This window comes from Aptenodytes patagonicus, chromosome 4, assembly GCF_965638725.1.
Source record: "Aptenodytes patagonicus chromosome 4, bAptPat1.pri.cur, whole genome shotgun sequence".
In the NCBI taxonomy this organism is placed as follows: domain Eukaryota; kingdom Metazoa; phylum Chordata; class Aves; order Sphenisciformes; family Spheniscidae; genus Aptenodytes; species Aptenodytes patagonicus.
In genome coordinates, this window is record NC_134952.1 from 33,625,818 (window position 1) to 33,648,896 (window position 23,079).

Here is a 23,079-nt window from a genome sequence, read left to right on the forward strand (position 1 = left end):
AAGTTGTTTTGAAGGTAAATTGCAGCATTGATCACAGTTTACTTTAAACAGATGGATAAGAACAGATTGGTGACCTGGTAGTACATTCTTTGCCAGTGGTACATTTGTAAGTGTTTTGTACAGTCCAATAGTGTGCCAAAAAATAATGCTTTACTGCTTTCTTTGGCAGATAATTCCAGAGTCTCTTTGATTCTTTTCCTAATATTCCATTTGTGTTTTCCTTACTATAATGTTGCACTAATAGAATAAAATTAATCTAATTTAATACAGCTCGAGCTATACAAATCTGATTATCTGCCACAGACACCCATATAATTAATCTTTTTAAATAAAACTTTTAATATTTCATGAGCACCTCTTGCGTAATGGGAGAAATGTTTGTAGAGCATTTGCTTAGCAGCTTACTTTTCAGTATGTTGAATTTTCTAGGTAAATCTAATAGTAGCATTCCCTTTTGATCTGGCTACTACTTTCTAGTGGCTGATTAATACTACTGTTGTTGTTGCTGCTAGTTCCTGTTTTGCTGTTATGATGAAATTCTTACAAGGTGACTGTAGCAGCAATAACATTTAAATCTTCTCCATCTATCAGAAGATCCTGTCGAACTAACAAGAGCAGTGCTAACGTTATTATTCTGATGAGTTCATACCAAGTATAGTTCTGCCCTATGCCTTTATGGTATTTCATATAATTATTATAATAATTTTATATAATTAACATCACTTCATAGAAACAAACTGATAGAATTGATATTAACTAATGATAGAGATAAGTAGATAAGAAGTGACAGAGTTGGTATTGCCTGATGTTAATTGGAAGCTGAATTTTTTTCAGCCAAGGGCTTATGCTTTTTACTATTATTGTATCTGAAAAGGAGTAACCAAAGTTACAAAAGTTACTAATGTGATTGTATCAGCATTGTATCCATTGGAAATTATATAGTGGACTGTAGGATGTTCTTCAGTTCTGTATGTAGTAATCCTGTAACTTTGTATTCCTGCCCCTCCTTGTTTCACTCTCGCTTCTTCACACCTCTTAAGGGCTGCTATGAGGATGTATTACAGAATGCTTTGCTATCTTCAATGTGAGGATGAAATTGTGCTTTGAATCTGTTATAGAAAATCTAAGACAACCTTTTGCATAATGATATTTTCTGAAGTATACTTTCTACCTATTATATTCATTCAAAGTAGTTCAAAGATGCAAAATACATGGAGATCAACGGGAACAAGAGTCTTCTCTCAAATAGTGGGCATAACTGGAGTATCTGAATTTCCCAGAAATACTGTTTCATCACAAGTGAAAGGTAGACTAAGAAGAATGATGGCATCAAGATGAAGTGATTTTTATCTTGTTCTTGTAATAAAAATGGTCCAGCTTTAATATAGCAGGTTTAACAGAACAGTGCCCTACAGATATTACTTAAGAATTTACAACGTTCCTTTGATGTTGTCTGACTGCCCTCTTCAGGATGACAGTGAATATGTTAGTCTGCTTAATGTTGGTATCTGTTTCTAGAAATAACCAATCTAATGCATAAATCAGATTTTTTTTATAATTGCAAACTTTGCTTGTTGAGTAAGTGTATTAAGTAGCAAATTTTATTCAATCAGGTAATAGGGGTGAAAGTTGAGTTTTGTTGTACTTCATAAGATTTATTCTTTGGGGGGATAAGAGATCATAAAATTTCATTTTAACTTCTTTTTTTTATGATAGATTTTTTCGTGTACAATATATACCTTGATGCAACACACTCTGCTGGAGTTGTATGTAATATATTTCATGCCTAAGGCTGATCTCAGCTATGAGGAAATGGGGAGGGTCTTATGACATCTGTGGTCCTGTCATCCTCTTCGCCCTCTTTGCTCTCTCAAAATATAGTATACATTATCTGTGTTTAGTGCAGAGCTTCTCTTGCAACAAACAGATTTTTGCATCTACAGCTTTTAAATAAACAGCATTCTGCACCATCAAACAGATGGAACTGGTTTTATAGACATACTGTTTTGAGAAAACCTGCAGAATACATTTATTTATACTACTTCTGCATCTTGCCACATGCAAAGATAAGTTGCCAAGTGGTAGAACCCTGGTTTGGACTCTACAGTAGATATGATTAGTTAGTAATATGGAAATAATTAGCAAAGGAGCCTGTGTAAAGCCAAAAGTACTGCGAAGATCCTTTCAGGGTTTTTTCAATTTTCTTTTTTTTTTTTCTGAATTATTCATTGATTGGATTTGTCCTGTGGAAGAACCTGTGGTTTTTTTGGTTCTGTGATTGTGTGTTTAGAGAACATCTCTGCTGGTAAGGATCCCAGAATTCTTCTCCTGGAATTACTTTTTTCCTTTCCTCTCAGTGCAGACAGGGCAAAATTGTTTCATAGAATCATAGAATAGTTTGGGTTGGAAGGGACCTCTAAAGGTCATCTAGTCCAACCCCCCTGCCATGGGCAGGGACATCTTCAACTAGATCAGGTTGCTCAGAGCCCCGTCCAACCTGACCTGGAATGTTTCCAGGGATGGGGCATCCACCACCTCTCTGGGCAACCTGTGCCAGTGCTTCACCACCCTCAGCATAAAAAATTTCTTCCTTCTATCTAGTCTAAATCTACCCCCCTTTAGTTTAAAGCCATTCCCCCTTGTCCTGTCACAACAGGCCCTGCTCAGAAGTCTGCCGCCATCTTTTTTATAAGCCCCCTTGAAGTACTGATAGGCTGCAATAAGGTCTCCCCGAAGCCTTCTCTTCTCCAGGCTGAACAACCCCAACTCTCTCAGCCTTTCTTCAGAGGAGAGGTGTTCCATCCCCCTGATCATTTCCGTGGCCCTCCTCTAGACCCGCTCCAACACGTCCATGTCTTTGTTATGCTGAGGGCTCCAGAGCTGGACGCAGTACTCCAGGTGGGGTCTCAGCAGAGCAGAGTAGAGGGGCAGAATCACCTCCCTCAACCTGCTGGCCACGCTGCTTTTGATGCAGCCCAGGATACGGTTGGCCTTCCGGGCTGCGAGCGCACATTGCTGGCTCATGTCCAGCTTCTCATCCACCAGTACCCCCAAGTCCTTCTCGGCAGGGCTGCTCTCAATCCCTTCATCCCCCAGCCTGGATTGATACTGGGGGTTGCCCCGACCCAGGTGCAGGACCTTGCACTTGGCCTTGTTAAACCTCCTGAGGTTCACATGGGCCCACTTCTCGAGCTTGTCCAGGTCCCTCTGGATGGCATCCCGTCCCTCTGGTGTGTCGACCACACCACTCAGCTTGGTGTCATCTGCAAACTTGCTGAGGGTGCACTCGATCCCACTGTCTGTGTCATTGATGAAGATATTAAACAGTACCGGTCCCAATAGAGACCCCTGCGGAACACCACTCATCACCAATCTCCATCTGGACATTGAGCCGTTGACCACTACCCTCTGGATGCGAACATCTAACCAATTCCTCACCCACCAAAGAGTCCACCCATCAAATCCATACCTCTCCAGTTTAGAGAGAAGGATGTTGTGGGGGACCGTGTCAAAGGCCTTACAGAGGTCCAGATAGACGGCATCTGTAGCCCTTCCCATGTCCACTGATGCAGTCACTCCATCATAGAAGGCCACTAGGTTAGTCAAGGCAGGACTTGCCCTTGGTGAAGCCATGCTGGCTGTCTCGAATCACCTCCCTGTCCTCCATGTGCCTTAGCAGAGCTTCCAGGAGGATCTGTTCCATGATCTTCCCAGGCACAGAGGTGAGACTGACTGGCCTGTAGTTCCCTGGGTCCTCCTTTTTCCCCTTTTTAAAAATGGGGGTTATGTTTCCCCTTTTCCAGTCAGTGGGAACTTCACCGGACTGCCACAACTTCTCAAATACGATGGATAGTGGCTTAGCAATCGGCCAGTTCCTTCAGGACCTGCGGATGGATCTCCTCGGGTCCCATGGACTTGTGCACCCTCAGGTGCCTTCGATGGTCTCAAACCTGATGTTCTCCCACAGTGGGTGGCTCTTCATTCTCCCAGTCCCCTCCTTTGCCTTCTGCGGCTTGGGCAGTGAGGCTTGAGTACTTGCCGGTGAAGACCGAGGCAAAAAAGTCATTGAGTACCTCCGCCTTCTCCATGTCCCAGGTAACCAGGTCTCCCGTTTCGTTCCAGAGAGGGCCCACTTTCCCTCATCTTCCTTTTATCCCTGACATACCTATAAAATCTTCTCTTGTTGCCCTTGACGTCCCTGGCCAGATTTAATTCTATCAGGGCTTTAGCTTTCATAGAATAGAATCATAGAATCATTGAGGTTGGAAAAGACCTCTAAGATCATCGAGTCCAACCGTCAACCCAACACCACCATGCCCACTAAACCATGTCCCTAAGCACCTCATCTACACGTCTTTTAAATACCTCCAGGGATGGGGACTCCACCACTTCCCTGGGCAGCCTGTTCCAATGTTTCACCACTCTTTCAGTAAAGAAATTTTTCCTTATATCCAATCTAAACCTCCCCTGCCGCAACTTGAGGCCATTTCCTCTCGTCCTATCGCTTGTTACTTCAGAGAAAAGACCAACACCCACCTCGCTACAACCTCCTTTCAGGGAGTTGTAGAGAGCGATGAGGTCTCCCCTCAGCCTCCTCTTCTCCAGGCTAAACAGTCCCAGTTCCCTCAGCCGCTCCTCATAAGACTTGTTCTCCAGACCCCTCACCAGCCTCGTTGCCCTTCTCTGGACACGCTCCAGCACCTCAACGTCCTTCTTGTAGTGAGGGGCCCAAAACTGAACACAGTATTCGAGGTGCGGCCTCACCAGTGCCGAGTACAGGGGCACGATCACTTCCCTGCTCCTGCTGGCCACACTATTTCTGATACAGGCCAGGATGCCATTGGCCTTCTTGGCCGCCTGGGCACACTGCTGGCTCATGTTCAGCCGGCTGTCGACCAACACCCCCAGGTCCTTTTCTGCTGGGCAGCTTTCCAGCCACTCTTCCCCAAGCCTGTAGCGCTGCATGGGGTTGTTGTGGCCAAAGTGCAGGACCCGGCACTTGTCCTTGTTGAACCTCATACAGTTGGCCTGGGCCCATCGATCCAGCCTGTCCAGGTCCCTCTGCAGAGCCTTCCTACCCTCGAGCAGATCAACACTCCCGCCCAGCTTGGTGTTGTCTGCAAACTTACTGAGGGTGCACTCGATCCCCTCATCCAGATCATCAATAAAGATATTGAAGACCGGCCCCAGTACTGAGCCCTGGGGAACACCGCTCGTGACCGGCCGCCAACTGGATTGAACTCCATTCACCACAACTCTCTGGGCCCAGCTGTCCAGCCAGTTTTTGACCCAGCGCAGAGTCCACCTGTCTAAGCCGTGAGCCGCCAGCTTCTCGAGGAGAATGCTGTGGGAGACAGTGTCAAAGGCCTTGCTGAAGTCCAGGTAGACCACATCCACAGCCTTTCCCTCATCCACTAGACGGGTCACCTGGTCATAGAAGGAGATCAGGTTGGTCAAGCAGGACCTGCCTTTCATGAACCCGTGCTGGCTAGGCCTGATCCCCTGGTTGTCCCGCTCATGCCTTGTGAGCGCCCTCAAGATGAACCGCTCCATAATCTTCCCCGGCACCGAGGTCAGGCTGACAGGCCTGTAGTTCCCCGGATCCTCCTTCCGGCCCTTCTTGTAGATGGGCGTCACATTGGCAAGCCTCCAGTCATCTGGGACCTCCCCCGTTAACCAGGACTGCTGATAAATGATGGAGAGTGGCTTGGTGAGCACCTCCGCCAGCTCCCTCAGCACTCTTGGGTGGATCCCATCCGGCCCCATAGACTTGTGAGTGTCCAGGTGGCATAGCAGGTCATTGACTGCTTCCTCTTGGATTATGGGGGGTTCATCCTGCTCGCCGTCCCCGTCTTCCAGCTCGGGGGGCCGAGTACCCTGAGGATAACTGGTCTGCCTGTTAAAGACTGAGGCAAAGGCGGCATTGAGTACCTCAGCCTTTTCCTCATCCTCAGTGACAATGTTCCCCCCCGCATCCAATAAAGGCTGGAGATTCTCCTTGGCTCTCTTCTTGTCATTAATATATTTGTAAAAACTTTTTTTGTTGTCTTTAATGACAGCGGCCAGATTGCGTTCTAGTTGGGCTTTTGCCTTTCTCATTTCCTCTCTGCACGACCTAACGAGATCCCTGTACTCTTCTTGAGTCGCCTGTCCCTTCTTCCACAAGCGGTAAACTCTCCTTTTTTTCCTGAGTCCCAGCAAGAGCTCCCCGTTCAGCCAGGCCGGTTGTCTTCCCCGCCCGTTCTTCTTACGGCGTACAGGGACAGCCTGCTCCTGCGCCTTTAAGACTTCCTTCTTGAAGATCGTCCAGCCTTCCTGGACCCCTTTGCCCTTCAGGACCGTCTCCCACGGGACTCTCTCAACCAGCATCCTGAACAGGCCAAAGTCCGCCCTCCGGAAGTCCATGGTTGTGGTTTTGCTGGCCCCCCTCCTTACTTCACCAAGAAGCGAGAATTCTACCATTTCATGGTCGCTAAGCCCAAGACGGCCTCCGACCACCACATCTCCCACCAGTCCTTCTCTGTTTGTAAACAGCAGGTCGAGCGAGGCACCTCCCCTGGTAGGCTCACTTACCAGCTGCGTCAGGAAGTTGTCTTCCACACACTCCAGGAACCTCCTAGACTGCTTCCTCTCTGCCGGGTTGTATTTCCAGCAGACGTCCGGGAAGTTGAAGTCCCCCACGAGAACAAGGGCTAGCGATTGAGAGACTTCTGCCAGCTGCTTGTAGAACGCTTCATCTGCCCCTTCATCCTGGTTGGGTGGTCTATAACAGACTCCCAGCAGGATATCTGCCTCGTTGGCCTTCCCCCTCATCCTTACCCATAGACACTCAACCGTGCCATCATCACAATCGTTGAGCTCTAGACAATCGAAACACTCCCTAACATACAGGGCCACCCCACCGCCTCTCCTTCCTCGCCTGTCCCTTCTGAAGAGTCTATAGCCATCCATTGCAGCACTCCAGTCATGAGAGTCACCCCACCATGTTTCTGTGATGGCAACTAAGTCATATCTCTCCCGCTGCACAATGGCTTCCAGCTCCTCCTGTTTGCCGCCCATGCTGCGTGCATTGGTGTATGTGCACTTGAGCTGGGCTATCGATTTCGCCCCCGGCATCGGCACGCCACCCCTCGGCTCATCTCTAGCGAGCCTGGTTTTATCCCCTTCCCCCTTCGAACCTAGTTTAAAGCCCTCTCAATGAGCCCTGCCCATTCATGAGCCATGATCCTTTTTCCCTTGTGAGACAGCTGGACTCCGTCTGTCACCAGCAGGCCTGGTGCCATGTAAACCTCCCCATGATAATTTCCTAACCTGATCCCTGGCTGCTCGGACAATTTCTCTGTTTTCCTCCCAGGCTACCTGTCCTTGCTTCCGCCCTCTGTAGGCTTCCTTTTTGTGTTTGAGTTTGTCCAGGAGCTCCTTGTTCATCCATGCAGGCCTCCTGGCATTTTTGCCTGACTTCCTCCTTGTTGGGATGCATCGCTCCTGAGCTTGAAGGAGGTGATCCTTGAATATTAACCAGCTTTCTTGGGCCCCTTTTCCCTCCAGGGCTTTGTCCCATGGCACTCTACCAAGCAGATCCCTGAAGAGGCCAAAGTCTGCTCTCCTGAAGTCCAGGTAGTGAGCTTGCTGTGCGCCCTCCTCGGTGCCCTAAGGATCTTGAATTCCACCATCTCGTGGTCACTGCAGCCCAGGCTGCCCTTGAGCTTCACATTCCCCACCAGCCCCTCCTTGTTGATGAGAACAAGTCCCCCATGAGGACCAGGGCTTGTGAGCGTGAGGCTGCTCCTGTCTGTCTATAGAGGGCCTCATCCACTCGGTCTTCCTGGTCGGGTGGCCTGTAGCAGACCCCCACCATAATGTCACCTATCCCTGCCTTCCCTTTAATCCTGGCCCACAAGCTCTCGGTCGGCTCCTCATCCATCCCCAGGCAGAGCTCCATGCACTCCAGCTGGTCATTGACATTGAGGGCGACACCCCCTCCTCATCTCCCCTGCCTGTCCTTCCTAAAGAGCCTGTATCCCTCTATCCCAACTCTTCAATCATAGGAGTCATCCCACCACGTCTCTGTGATGCCAATAAGGTCGTAGCCCTGCAGGCGTGCACACATCTCTAACTCCTCTTGTTTATTCCCCATGCTACGTGCGTTTGCATAGAGCCATTGAAGCTGGGCCCCCGATGAAGCTGTCTTACTGGCTGGAGTTCCTTTGTGCCACTCTTCAGGCACTCTCCTGCTCATCTGTGTTCCTTCTTGAGGCTCTGGGCATCTATTGCTGGCCCTGGCATCAAACTGGTAGGAGTGGGATGGACTGAGGTTCCCCTCCCCTGGCATCTCTAGTTTAAAGCCCTCTTTAAAGGGCTTTAAAGCTTGGCAAGCCTGTGACCGAAGATGCTCTTCCCCTCCTCTGACAGATGGACCCTGTCAGCCCCCAGTAGACCGGGTTTCTCAAAGCAAGTCCCATGATCTAAGTAGCCGAACCCCTGGCTGTTGCACCAGTCCCATAACCGTTTGTTGACTCGCCAGATTCGACTGGCCCTTTCAAACCCCTTCCCTTTGACCGGCAGGATTGATGAAAAAACTACCTGTGCTCCCGAGTCCCTTACCGCCGCTCCCAGGGCTCTGTAGTCCTTCTTGATAGTCCTCAGACTGCTCCTGGCTGTGTCACTGGTGCCCACGTGAAACAACAGCAGTGGGTAATAGTCAGTGGACTGTGCGAGGCTTGGCAGCCTCTCGGTGACATCCCTGATGCGAGCCCCCAGTAAGCAGCACACCTCTCTAGAGAGTGCGTCCGGTCGGCAAATAGGCACCTCCGTACCTCTCAGAAGAGAGTCGCCTACTACTTACTATCACCCATCGCCTTTTCTTAGTGGCGCTGGTTGTTATACGGGGGGCAGATCGGGCTGCATTACTCAGCTCCAGTGCTTCTCCTGGTGTGACAGGACTTTCCTTTTTGTCCTGCAGAGCAGTGAAGCAGTTCTGCAAGGGCATCTCAGGCTTCGGGGGGAGTCTCTTCCTCCTGCTGGTCCTTGCCTTTTCAACCATCCATTCTTCTGCATTATTGGCCCCCCGGCTCCCTTGTGCATGTGCCAGTGGGGGAGTTACTGGTTGTTTGGCCATGGGCTGCGGGTCCGCTGCAGACTGCGCTTGGAACCAGCTGTCTAGCTCCTTCTCTGCCTCCCTGATGTTACGCAGCCTTCTCACCGCCTCCTGCAGCTCAGCCACCTGTACAAGTTTGTTTTGTTGTTTGTTTTTTTTCTTTTAAAATGAACGAACCAACAAACAAAACCCAACCAACCAAAAAAACTTCACCTGAATATAGAGCCATGAGTAAAGCTAAGAGGAGGCTTTCTGACAAATTTGAGTAGTAGCAATATGACTTTCTAGTGATGATAGAAAAGATTATTTAACCCTGTATGTTGTGCATAATTATCCTTTATCACTTTTAAAGCAAGTTTTATAGAAATAATCTTGAGTGTATTATGCTACTTACAAGCCTACTGTTCATTTAGTTAGTATCATTTCCCCAGTGCTTAGGAGTTTCTGTGGCTCTTTCTATGGCTCTGCTATTTTAGGAAGATTACTACTGTCACATTTCTGTGTTATTTTTCCACTAGTTTCAGAATTCCTTATGTGCAGCTGTCTTCAGCAAGTAAAACCTGATATTGTACTTGATAAGCATGACATAAGCATCTCCTTGCATGGATCTGTTAGCAGATTTGAGGAATGCTTGCCACTCAGGCCACTCCTGTTTTCTGAGACTTTTAAATAAGGAAAACATTACTTTTTGTTAACGTAATCTTGGGATGTCTCTGGTATAGTTTGACTTAACACATTTCTAATTTTGGAGAAGGCAAGTTTGAAGCAAAGAGTTGCATAACTAGCTGAAACTTTTTTTAATTGATAGTATGGGTGTTGAGAATGATACTGCAAGTGTAATTCATCTAACCGCTGCAGCTGGCTATAGAATCTTTTTTGCCAGCGAATGCCACATGGATGTACATTTGTTTCTTTTCCTTAACAGGCAAGCTAATGAAGAATATCAAGTGCTGGCTAATTCATGGCGCTATTCATCTGCTTTTTCAAACAAACTGTTTTTCACAATAGTGGATTATGATGAAGGGGCAGATGTTTTTCAACAGGTAAATGTTGGATACTGTAAAACATTCTTATTTTTTGGAACTACATGTTGATTTGCCAAATGATACAAGACAAATTATTTTCTGCGTGTAGGTGTGTACCTCTGTGTTTTGTATACAAATTCTTCCTGGTTAAAAACAGCAGGCACTGCACTTTCTATGACATTAGTGAAGACAGGTATTACCAGTAACCACTTCTAGTTTTTTCCAAGTTTAGTTTATAATGTTTGTTTATAGATTACATTATATGTATGCAAATTTTTTTTCAGCCCATTGTTATTGTCATTTTTTAGAATTAAGTGCAATGCAACTAACATTTGCATTTAAAGATTTTCTTTATTTTATCTTCAGGGGAAAAAAAGCTCTTAACTAAAAGAGCCTTTTAATTGTTTTTATGTAATACAATATTCTTCAACTCCAGTAATATTTGTACTAGTCTGGAAGTTCTTCAGGGAAAAGAGAGGAGACTGGTTTAGGTTTTATATATTGGCTATGAACAGTCTAAGGCCCCCTCTTAAATTGAGTAGTCAAGGAAAACGCATCCCTTGACAATTTATATGAAATACTGACATGCTTTTCTCTGATATTTATCCGTTGACTGAAGTTAAAAATGCTCATTAAGAGAAGTGACAAGTTTTGAAGTTCTCTGTATCTTTAACCACCTTTTGGTGAAGTGTGTGATTTGAAATTTTCATGGGAAAAATTTAATACGTATTTTTAAAATACTTAATAATTTTAAAAGTTTAATTAATGTGTTTAGTAAATATTTTTACTTCCAGTTGACATCTTATAACATATTGTGTAAAGAATGGTTATTAATGGCTTAAGATTTTGCTTTAAAAATTTTAGTTCAAACAAGCTTTAAAGTTATCTTACATTATCCTACATGGTTACAATAATACAAAATATGTTGTTTGAGCTTGCCTTAAGCCAAGGGCACAGATTCAGTTATTTCAGGTGGTATGCATTTAAAGTCATGTAAAAGTTAGACCAAATTAGATAAAATATGTATGGTTTTGATTGTTTTTGAGAAATACAGTGTTAAGCATAAGTGATACTAATGACTACTTTAAGGTGGATTTGGGAGAAATGTAGTTCTGACCTTACGTTTATGTGTGCAAACAAGTAATGTAATACCGATGCCATAGCAAAAAACCCCAAAAAGGTAACGTGACTTCATTTTTCAGCTTTTACTCTGTTTATAGAGAAATGACAAAGCAGTTGCAGACCAACTGCTCCCAAAGTCTATACAATGTCAGAAGATTTCTGTACCTCAGAAGGTTTCTGTATCTTATAAAATATTTTATTAAACTATTTCACCACATTTGTCTTAGCCTTTCTCAGAATATTTTTTATTTCCAAATCAGTTCACTCAAGAAGAGGGCTATTTTTTGCTTATATGGAAAATATTTTCATAGCTGATAACTTCTGTCGATAAATTCAGTTCTGTACTTGATTAAATTTTATGTTTTGGTAATGTGATAAAACTCATTTTGCAGGAGTGAAACAAACAAGTTTACTCTGTGTTTGTTATTTAAAGATCTCCATATTTCATCATCTTTAAGTATTCCCCTGATTTTGTTTATGTTAATTTTCCTTTTTTCAAGTGTTTTAGCGCACTGTTTCTGAGATGGACTGAATATGGAGGAATTTTATATGGTAAAATTATATTGTCCTATACCACCTTGCAAAGTTGAAGTCAAAATTTAAAGTGGCAAATGTAAATGTAAATCTATTTGTTTATCACCTCTGAGTTTTTTGATATACTGTGACATCAACACATGGATTAATAGGTCATGTAATTTCTAGGGCAAGTTATGTAGTCTAAGCTAGTTATCTAAGCTTTTCTGGATTCAAAAAAGACTAGTCAGTAGTGGATAGTCTGTCTTGAAGCCAGTGGAAGGCTAGATGAGTAGTTTAGTTAACATTGTATTGGTGAGAGCTAGGCAAGAGAAACAATGTCAAGCTATTTGAACACTTTTTTCCTCCCCTAGAATTATAACCTAATATACTTTAATAGATTGGATGGGTGTGAGGTCTCTGTTTTACTAATTACAGGAAAGTTCTTACAGTGTGTGAGAACTTTAAAGCATAACATACTCTTACTCAGAAAAGCTTGTGGGTGAAATATTCTGAATAATTAAACATCCCAAAGAATCTACAGGAAGGAATATTCTGAGCCCTCTTTTTGCAGGACTATACATGAAGATGTATAAAAAAGAGTAACGTATGGAGGCAAATAATATTTTTCATGCTAATTAGACTTGTGTTGTCTTATACATAAAAGGTAAACATTTTTGAGGATAGTGTTACTCATTTTTTTCTGCTATTTTTCCTGGTTTTGTAGCTGAATATGAACTCTGCTCCGACTTTCATGCATTTTCCTCCAAAAGGTAAACCCAAGAGAGCTGACACGTTTGACCTGCAGAGAATCGGATTTGCAGCTGAGCAGCTAGCTAAATGGATAGCTGACAGAACAGATGTTCATGTAAGTCTTTCAACAATTTTAAAAGTTGAAGCCAAATGTATCTTTGCAGTCTGAGACAGACTGATGACAAATTCTGTCTTTCCTTAATACTTTTTTTCCTCAAATGTAGGTTCTAGAACACATTAAAAAAAAATATAGTCAAGGTACTTGTGGTAACATCTGCAGTTTGCAGATTATATTCCATTCTTGCTTTGTCAAATTTTATGTAGTCTTATTCTGGATGAAAACAAGCAGTGATATTGTGATAATTAGTTGTTAGTAAGTAAAATGTGCTTTGCAAAACAATATACAAAACAGGTAGATCCAAAGGTAGCTGCTCCTAATTCAGACATAACCTGCAAATCTGTTGAAGAAATAATGTTTTGGAGTTGAACAGTTCAAAATTATGCTTAAAACTTTTTTCATACTATGTGCTTACTAAAGGAAGTATATTTTTTTCTTATTTAAGTATACCTTTAGGGGTTAGTCTTTCTGACTGTGAAATCAGATTTCAGATGCTCCCTGTTTTTTTATATGGAAGGTGATCTGTATGTATGCATTTATTTGCAATCTGTATTTGCAATTATCTTTTCCAGATTAGAGTGTTCAGGCCTCCTAACTATTCTGGTACAATTGCACTGGCTCTTCTGGTATCTCTTGTTGGTGGGTTGTTATATCTGCGAAGAAATAACTTAGAGTTCATCTACAACAAAACTGGCTGGGCCATGGCAGCTCTGGTATGCAGATTTTCCTTACTAATATGTTTTTTATTAGTTTCTGATCTTAGCATATGTGTCCTCATTACTTGCACAGAATATTAAAAAGCATTGCATTAATACATTGTTCAGAATGGTACTATCAGGCAAAGATTCATAATCTAGATTTTGGGGCTAATTCTCATAAGCAGTGAGTATCAGTTACTACGAGTGATTCACTGAAAATTAGCAAATTCTCTGATAGTTAGCTGCAGATTTTTGTTTGAACTTTAACAAAATATTTCTAATAAAAAGTGTTACTAAAGTTCACTGCTGTCTTCAACTTGCCCTTTTTTGTAAAAGCAGTAATGTTATGATTGGTTTAGTGTGTATATGAATGTCAGACTGTATCTCTTTAGAGTAATGAAAGGTTAAGAAAAGTAACAAAGGCTTTTGTAAGTTTGTAAGAAAATGATAAAAGAACTAAAAAACAAAGAAAAAGGTGGAATTCTTTCCAAAACTGGTTTCAGTAGTGCTGACCTTAACATTCCACTGTTAACCTAAACGAGAATAGGACGATCTTATAGGGTCAAATCTGAGGAAATTCTGAAACTAGCCAATAGTCTGTTTGAAATATTAGTCAACTAAACCCTCAAGGCCATAAATAATGAATTGAAGTTTAACGTGCTTAATCGTGTATTGCAGTGTGTTTATTTGTATCGTACTTTTCAAATAACTGAGTAGACTGATGAAAAATGTGGACTGTGCCGCATAGTCAGCTGTCTCAGTTTTAGGTAGGAAATAGCATGCAAGGATGGTAGATGACGGTTAAGGTGTATGAGTAAGTACTTGTTACTCTGCCATCATTGTGACTGACAGAAGAGGAAAAGTCTGAGAAGCAGCATCTAAGGCTTAATTTTCAGGGTCAAGGAGTCAGGAGCATGGTTATCCACATTAAAATAGTGTCTAGGGCTATCAAGTCCAATCCAACATTTTACAGCTTAATAGAGCTCCTTCTTTCTGTATTAGCAATATATTAATTGAGAACAGTACTTTTTAAAAAAATTTACATTTATTTTGTACAACGTAAGCCAAGCTTTTCTTCTTTTGGTTATTTATTCACTTTGTCATTTTAAAGACTTTTTCTCAACTTGCGTCAGTATCAATTAACCTTTCTTGAAAGCACATGGCTAGGATTGTAGATGGAATTATGAGTTTACTTGTGCAGCAGCATTCATATTTTATTTCTCATCTAGGCTCCCTTTCCCACGAAAGCTTGGACCAGATGGTCTTTTGTGGTCCCGTCTGACCTGGGCTGTTCTATGATTCTGTGTATTTTAGCTCTTCTAGAAGTAGGTTACTGATATATCCTATAATTGTTTTTGCCTTTTCAAAGCCATATCATATTAATGGTTTGCTGTTCTGCTCTGATTCAACAATATGAGAAGATACCTTCTTTTGTGACACTTTCAGCTGATGGGCCCATTGGCAGCTTTTATTACATCAGTTCAAAGATGAAGTTACCTAGTACCCGTTGGGCTCTAACTCATTTTTATATCTAAATGATTAACAAGATCTTAAGCTCTTTGTTCAGAGTTCCTTAATATTTGGCATTACTCTTGAATAATGGCTACTGATAATGCTGTTTTCTCTCGTGCTATCATAGCATTTCCTACTAGTGTACACGGCATACATTCTTTGTTTAAGCAGTTAGTTAATCTACCCCGTACATTGAGGAAGGAATAAAGAGCAAGATTTCAAACAAACCACCTACAGGACTAGATTTCAAGTAGAATGATGTTTCCTTTTGATCTAGAGAGCCAGGGGCAGAAGGTCGTCTTTGTTCCAGGATGTCGTTTGGAGTATCCTGAGCTCTAGCACAGGGTTTTGACAGTTCTCTTCCAAAGTAAGTCTGTCATACTTAGCTCCATATATTTTTCTAGATCACCAGTATTTTTCAATGATAATACTTTTTAATGGTACACTACCACCAGAAAGCTTAAATTTGTTATGTATCAGTCTAACTTTTTTTTGGAATCCTAATTAAATATCTTTAGAGATTACCTGAGTAAAGCAATAATTAGCACACCAAAATAGATGTTTGTGTCAAAAATCAAATAAAGATATGTAATCAGTGGTATTTCCTTTGTTTAGCCATGCAGTGTATCTCTGGAGACAGCAATTTTATTCCAATTTCATACCTCAGGGTTTCAGATCAGAAGTTTAATGTTTGAATGTTTTGGGGAATTGTGGTTTTTGTCTTGCAGAGGTTAAAAATCAGTTCTTCACATCAAGAATCGGTCTATCACAATCTGCATTCAATAAATAGTTGAAGACATAATTAACTTCCTAATTAAATTAAGACAATTAACACATCAATACTTTCTTAAAATATTTCATAGAATCATAGAATGGTTTGGGTTGGAAGGGACCTTCAAGATCATCTAGTTCTACCCCCCCCCGCCATGGTCAGGGATACCTTCTACTAGACCAGGTTGCTCAAAGCCCCATCCAGCCTGGCCTTGAACACTTCCAGGGACGGGGCATCCACAGCTTCTCTGGGCAACCTGTTCCAGTGCCTTACCGCCCTCATAGTGAAGGATTTCTTCCTTATATCTAATCTAAATCTACCCTCTTTCAGTTTAAACCCATTGTCCCTTGTTCTATCACTACATGCCCTTGTAAAAAGTCCCTCTCCAGCTTTCTTGTAGGCCCCCTTCAGGTACTGGAAGGCTGCTATAAGGTCTCTCTGGAGCCTTCTCTTCTCCAGGCTGAACAACCCCAACTCTCTCAGCCTGTCTTCATAGGAGAGGTGCTCCAGTCCTCTGATCGTTTTCGTGGCCCTCCTCTGGACTCGCTCCAACAGGTCCATGTCCTTCTTATGTTGGGGGCCCCAGAGCTGAATGCAGTACTCCAGGTGGGGTCTCATGAGAGTGGAGTAGAGGGGGAGAATCACCTCCCTTGACCTGCTGGCCACGCTTCTTTTGATGCGGCCCAGGACGCGGTTGGCTTTCTGGGCTGTGAGCACACATTGCCAGGTCATGTCGAGTTTCTCTATTTGCTGTTCTCCTTAGCAGCAGCTGGACATTTTACATCTGAATGTAACTGTAAATTACAATGTAGAAAACTTGCAATCACATTCAGCTGAACCCCTGTGGACAGGGTCAATGCCCGAATGTGATCAAACATTTAAAGAAATTATATTAATGCCGTTCAGTAATTGTCATCCTGCTGATTGTATTGACAAGCAGTAATAGAGTTAAAAGGAATTAAAATGGCATTAATGCCATTTATTGTTGTTGCTAATACTATTTCCTGTAAAATTCCGTTTACTTTAAAAATGAATAGCACTTAGAGGATGCTTCCCTTTTTTAATCATTACTGTTCTTTTGCCTTCATAATGTTGTCAAAGCCCCATACTGCAAAATGATGTTTTAGCAAAGATCATGCAGTTACCAGAAGTCGTTTTGGTTTTATTCAGATCTACACGGACATATATTATACAATATTATATGTTCTTTTTGGTGGAATCAGCAGGGACTCCAGATTGCAGGCTTTTGCACAGATGACCTTATAGCTCTGCAAAATGACTAGAATATGTCAAGATCCATAGAAGAAAATGGACAGTTATTAATATATTCATTCTAAGGTATTGTGTAGTTATGATTCTCTTACATGGTGCTTTTTTCTACCAGTAAAACTTAGAGCTTCTTTTTTCATAAAAGCTCATTAAAAGGAAAAATGGAGAAGGTGGTATCTAGTTAAGAGGAGCAAGTCATGCCTACTAAAATGCTTTTATGAAGTATGTAAATAACTAATAAATTCTTTAATTTTAAAGAATTATGTTCTTCATTAATATTTTTCCTTTTTGAACTTTAAAAAACAAATTAAACAGGGAAAGCCTGGCAAGATGCATAAAAAGTACAGGAAGCCCATGTTTTTGATGGGAGTATTGGCAATTATTTTGTTCTTTATTGGCAGTTCTTTTTACGGATGTTGCAGAACTGAGAAAACACAGGAGCTTTTTTCTAAAAGCTGTAGTTTTGGGTTTTGATTGGTTTTGGGAAGGTGTTGTGCTGCTAGGTAGCCAGCATTCATTAACCATACAGAAAATAACATTTTTAATTTCAACTGAAACTCTTTCATAGATATGCTGGAATTTAGTAACTGAAAACTGTGTCATTGCAAACAGACAAGTCTCTTGTTTTCTTTTCCTTGTTCTTCAGAGCTTCTTAGTTTATTTTGAAGAGCTCCCAAATGTTGGATACTTTTTATTTAAATGAAAAATGGACAGTGCCTCTCTGCCTGATTGAATGATCTGTTCCTAAAAATTAGAAAAAAATTCTCAGCATAAAATGCCTTTGCTACTTTTACTAGCAGGAGAACAGAGAATCCCAGAAATGTTGACTGAATTTTTATTTGATATTTCCATTGATACAAAAAAGTTGTGTCTCATAGGTAATATTTCTAGCACTGGTTTAGGAGAATATTTAGGAATGCAATATTTAATGATCCATCTAATGGTTTCGATAGACTTTCAGAAGCAAGACCAGAGTTTTCATCTCACACATTGATTCCAATGCCAATTCACACAAGACTTTTGAATTGGTTTTGTCCTCAACATTAGATTGCACAACAGCAATACTATTAGCGGTTTCATTCCCTCGTTGAAGCACTGCAGACTCTGGTAGTATCTTGTATGCCTGAGGCATTTTTACTTGCAACATTACCCAGAAGACTTTTAGAATGGCAAACCATGATGATTGAGTCACACTACATAATATCCCAAAAGATGTCTTTTGAGATCACTTCCAAAATTTATCCCCTAGATTATTTTAGACTTTAATTGAAATCCTACTATTCATCTATGGATATTTTTCCCTCTGACATGCTAGCACAAAGATGAGGAAGGGCTTCAGTCCTTAGCTATTTGCAGAGTCCTGTCCTTTTATACTGATAACAAGAAGCAATTCAGATTCTTGTCAAGACCCTTCATTTCATAAGCAGAGAGAATGAAAGTTCAAATGGTATAAACTGGGCAAATTTCTAACATTTTTGATAAGGAATTGCTACATTTTAGAGTACACAGTACTAGTGCTGAGAGTTTATTTGTTCAGTTGGCTAGAATGTGGGCTACTAGGGGGCTTTTTAAAGCATTTTCTTTACCAGGCTGCCACTGTGGTTTTCTGCATGTAATTTTCAGTTTTATTTATATGTATATTTCAGATTTACCTGTATACCTGTGGAATCTGGGAAGGCAAAGTCTGCTCAGATTCGAAGGCAGCTGCCTAGGCGTTGGCTCTATTGGGCAAAGTATGTCAAGTCACTTGAATAAGGAGACGAAGCATGTGTTCACTGTTGTCATAACACTTAATAGTTATGAGAAATGTGTTCTGTGCTGATACACTCTACAGTACCTGTACCGTACAGTACATGCATCATCAGTTATTGCTCCAAAAGAGCTTGAAGGGTATCATGGCTACTAGTGGCTTCTTTACCCCCTTCTGGGAATGAGGATAAAAAAGTAATGTGTTTTATTCAAAGATACAGCTAGAAAAAGTCAGACTCCTCTACGTGAGTAGATAGGCATCTCAAAAGAACAGCAATAAATGCAGGTTACTACTTTCTTTTCTTCCCATAGTTAGAGTTTTTAGAGATGCACAGTACCTTTTAAAGATATAGAAATCCATACTCTTTGCTTCTGTATTGTACTCCCTGTCCTTGAATTGTGTATCTCTTATTGGAGATTCTAATAAGTGATGGATTGTTATTTAAAAATTGAGTACAGATCTTGCAGCTCTGTAGCCTTCATTGAGTACAAAAGCAAAGTTAAACTGGATAGAAAGGATTACGTTTCTTTAAAACAATAATTGTGAAATAGCTAAAGCTTACATATACAGGACAGTATAGAAATTAAGTACAGAACTGGCTGCCTGTATCTCCCCTTTTTTTGAAACCATGCTTGAATTTAACTGTATTCATAGATGAATCTAGAATTTCATTATTTTTCTTATGTTACAAAGTATTTGCCATGTTCTGGGGTCTAATCTTGCAGAGAGAAATCTAATGATCTGATTTCTGTAGTATCTGCTCGTAGGAAGCTTCACTTCAAAAGGCATACCAAATGGCTTTTTAAGTCTCTAGTAATTTTATTCAATAAACTGGCAGATAGCGTTAGACAAAACTTGCGCCTTTGAGAAAGTGATGTATTAAACCCAAATCATTTGACAAAGCTTGCAAGACCAAGAACAGTTGACAAATTCTGCCCATGTACCTGTAAAGTTGTGTCTTGCTAGCAGTTCAGTATTCTGGTGCAACTCTTGGTGCTTATTTGCCTTGCGTCTGTTCTTAGGAGCCTTGTGGTACACACACAAGTGCACCACGGGTGAGCTCAAAGCAGTTTCCCTCTTAGCAAAACTAAGGCTGAAGTCATGCGCTGTGAAGCCATCAAGAAAGCACCACTTGCAATTTGTTAACAAGGTCCTTGAGCAGTCCTGTCTACACATACAGTGTACTCACCTAGGACTGGTAATAGGGGTGAACTTCATTGCCACTGAAGACATCGTGTGGATACTTGGTCCTGGAACCATGGTGTGTTGTAGCAAATCATTGTTCCTTCCCTCTCTGTACTACACCATTCAATAATGTCGATCTACTCTGTTTGCTTTTATCATTTGGATGCAGAACAAGCTACCTAAATCTGGAAGCTCTTAAAATAGCTAAACCCTGACCTCCCCTGATAATTCAGGTGGCATGCAGCAGTTATAGTGTTCTTGGAGTCTGACAAGGAGAAAGAAGGGAGCAGGTGGATGAAAGGGGTGTCCTTGGTAAGGGGGTGAAATCTTCTCATGGTACTCTGCAGAAGTGCTGAAGTACAGACTCTACTCTGGATAAGTGGAGTTGAAAATCTTTCTAAATGCTCAGAGGAAAGTGCCTCAGCTTGAATCTTCTCCTGTTCTCCAGTTTTCGTCCTTTGTACTTTGACAAGATCCAAGAAAACTGTGGAAGGGGGCCATTTCTCTGCATATGAGTTGTTCCATTGAAATAAATACAATATAAACCTGTAAGGTAACTATGAAGTCATTAATCACATGTTACAAGTTGCTCATTCATAGGAATAAATTTGGCAAAGTTTTATCCTGGGAAACACCAGCTCACAGTAATGGTGAGTGAACTAGGTGTTTTGGAAATTTTGGATTCCAAAGCATGGGATCCTATGGAAACTGTGGGGTTTGGAATGGTAAGCATTGTGTATCAGTGTGATATATCATGTATCATAGATGCATGCATCTGTTCTACAAATAATGGTGTGTATTTCAAGTGTATTTTACAAATAGTAGAAGTCTGTAGTTTCCAACGTTTTTTTTTTTACCTGGAAGATCGTAATAGTAGAACATAGAACACAGCAAAATGAGCTTGAATGTCAAGTGCTATCTGTAGCATACCAAATGCTTGCTTTAAGGGATATGATGGAAATTCTCTCTTCTTAGGTTACTTAAAATAGGTGAAGAGTGGAAGAGGACAAGGGAGAAGCTGGAGAATGTTTTTTGGCTCCTGAAAAGGTCATTTTGAAATACACAGTAAAGTGGTGCATGATGGAAGGAAATCATGGCAGATCCAGGATGTGGTGTACTAAATTGGTTTTCTTGATCACTGACAGTCTGAACAGGAAGAATATGAAAGATGCCTTCAGGATAAACAACCATATTGTTAACTCTTTCCTTTCCAATAATATTTATAGCTGGAATTTGTTTCTTCCCACTATTGTGTCTCCTAGATATTTTTTTGTTAGACATTACCATGTTATGAGACAGTGTATTTGTATTGGCAAGTGTGCTGGTTTTGGCTGGGGTAAAGTTAATTTTCTTCATAGTAGCTGGTATGGGGCTATGTTTTGGATTTGTGCTGAAAACAGTGTTGATAATACAGGGATGTTTTAGTTACTGCTGAGCAGTGCTTGCACAGAGTCAAGGCCTTTTCTGCTTCTCACACCACCCCACCAGCGAGCAGGCTGGGGGTGCACAAGAAGCTGGGAGGGGACACAGCTGGGACAGCTGACTCCAGCTGGCCAAAGGGATATTCCATACTGTACGACGTCATGCTCAGCATATAAAGCTGGGGGAAGAAGAAGGGGGGGGGACGTTTGGAGTGATGGTGTTTGTCTTCCCAAGTAACCGTTACGCATGATGGAGCCCTGCTTTCCTGGGGATGGCTGAACGCCTGCCTGCCGATGGGAAGTGGTGAATGAATTCCTTGTTTTGCTCTGCTCGTGTGTGCAGCTTTTGCTTTACCTATTAAACTGTCTTTATTTCAACCCAGGAGTTTTCTCACTCTTACCCTTCCGATTCTCTCCCCCTTCCCACCAGGGGGGAGTGAGTGAGCGGCTGTGTGGTGCTTAGTTGCTGGCTGGGGTTAAACCACGACAGCAGGCATTAAAGATCTTCAGTAATTTGAGGGATTTATCTGTTATAAAGTATATGACTTTAAAAAACCCCACCCCAGTTTATATAATCTTTCCATATGGAAGCAGATTTGGCACTAGAGAATGTAAATTAAATACAGTAATTTAAGAATGAGTAAAATGACTTTTCGTAGAAAACTCACTTTCAGAGAGCCACAGTTCATGTACTCTATGCATCTGTTCTCTTTCAATGTTTTACTTTTCAGCTAACTTTTGGTCTTTCAAAATATCTCTTTCACTTCACTTTTGTTACCCACATTTTCAGTTTCTACCCTTTTGTCCTTTCACATAAGCTATCTCCTGTGTGATTCATCACCAAAATTGCAGTATAAATTTCTCTGCTAAAACAATCTGCAAGGTATAGAAATAACTATCTGTTATTCTTTTCCAGTAATGGAAGCGTATACTCTCTTCATTTCTTTGCATATTATTAATTAAAACATAATCCATTTGCTAATAGTCACTACCAGTATGCTTTCATCTGCCACATTAATTACTATACTGTTACATTCCAAATCCTGTTAAGGGAAAAATGAAACACACCTTATATTTAAAGCCAAGAATCTGTTTTTAATGTAATTGAAATCCTAACACTACAACAAAGAATTATTATTAAAATGGATATGAAAATGTATTTTTTCATTATTTTCTTTTTCTTTCTATTACAAGGGCAAAAAGTCTCAATAATAACAAAACAATTAAAATTGTTATGCACACACTTCCTAGTATCTTTCCCTTTCTCTGATATCATGGTTACTCTTCCACTGTTTCTCTCTGGATCTTGAGATCATTCATTGGCTTCAGTTCGGGGGTGCTATGATGCATTGTCAGCATTCCAGGTTCTTTGCTGGGAGGGCTATGATGCTGCTGCTTTCTTCCTCCTTGCTCTAGGGTCCATGTGGGGCTACTTTTACACTTTGTCCTTCTTTCACTGATCTACAACTACATTTTACATCAAAATTTACTGGGTAAATGGCAATTGTCTTACATACGTTGGATGCTTGTCCTTTGTTCTCTTTGTTACCCCTAAAACTGGTTTTGACCAGCTTCCATGTCTGTGTTTCTTTAATTCACCGTTGGCGTAATATTTATAGGCTTGGGGGTCTCCAGTGCCATCCTGTGCCCCCTTTCTTATCGTTTCATACTGGTACGCTGCATCCTGTGTTTCTACTTTTGTTGTCTCTGCTACCATCCCGTGCCTACACTACATCATTATGTTGGTCATAATTATTTCATCCTAAATAGAATAGAAAAAAAAAATATGCCATACAAAGATAAGCAAAAGTAATGTAAACTAGGCATAGCCACCTGGTCTTAGG

General features: G+C 41.5%; 1 protein-coding gene across 1 annotated transcript in view; it reads left to right on the forward strand.

The window, feature by feature from the left end:
* Positions 1 to 23,079, forward strand: part of TUSC3 (tumor suppressor candidate 3) — a 158,422-nt gene that overhangs the window by 73,661 nt on the left and 61,682 nt on the right. Inside the window, exons 3-5 of the mRNA XM_076336310.1 lie at positions 10,023 to 10,140; positions 12,485 to 12,625; positions 13,201 to 13,341. Coding sequence (XP_076192425.1) covers positions 10,023 to 10,140; positions 12,485 to 12,625; positions 13,201 to 13,341 — 400 coding nt within the window. The remainder of the gene's footprint in view (positions 1 to 10,022; positions 10,141 to 12,484; positions 12,626 to 13,200; positions 13,342 to 23,079) is intronic.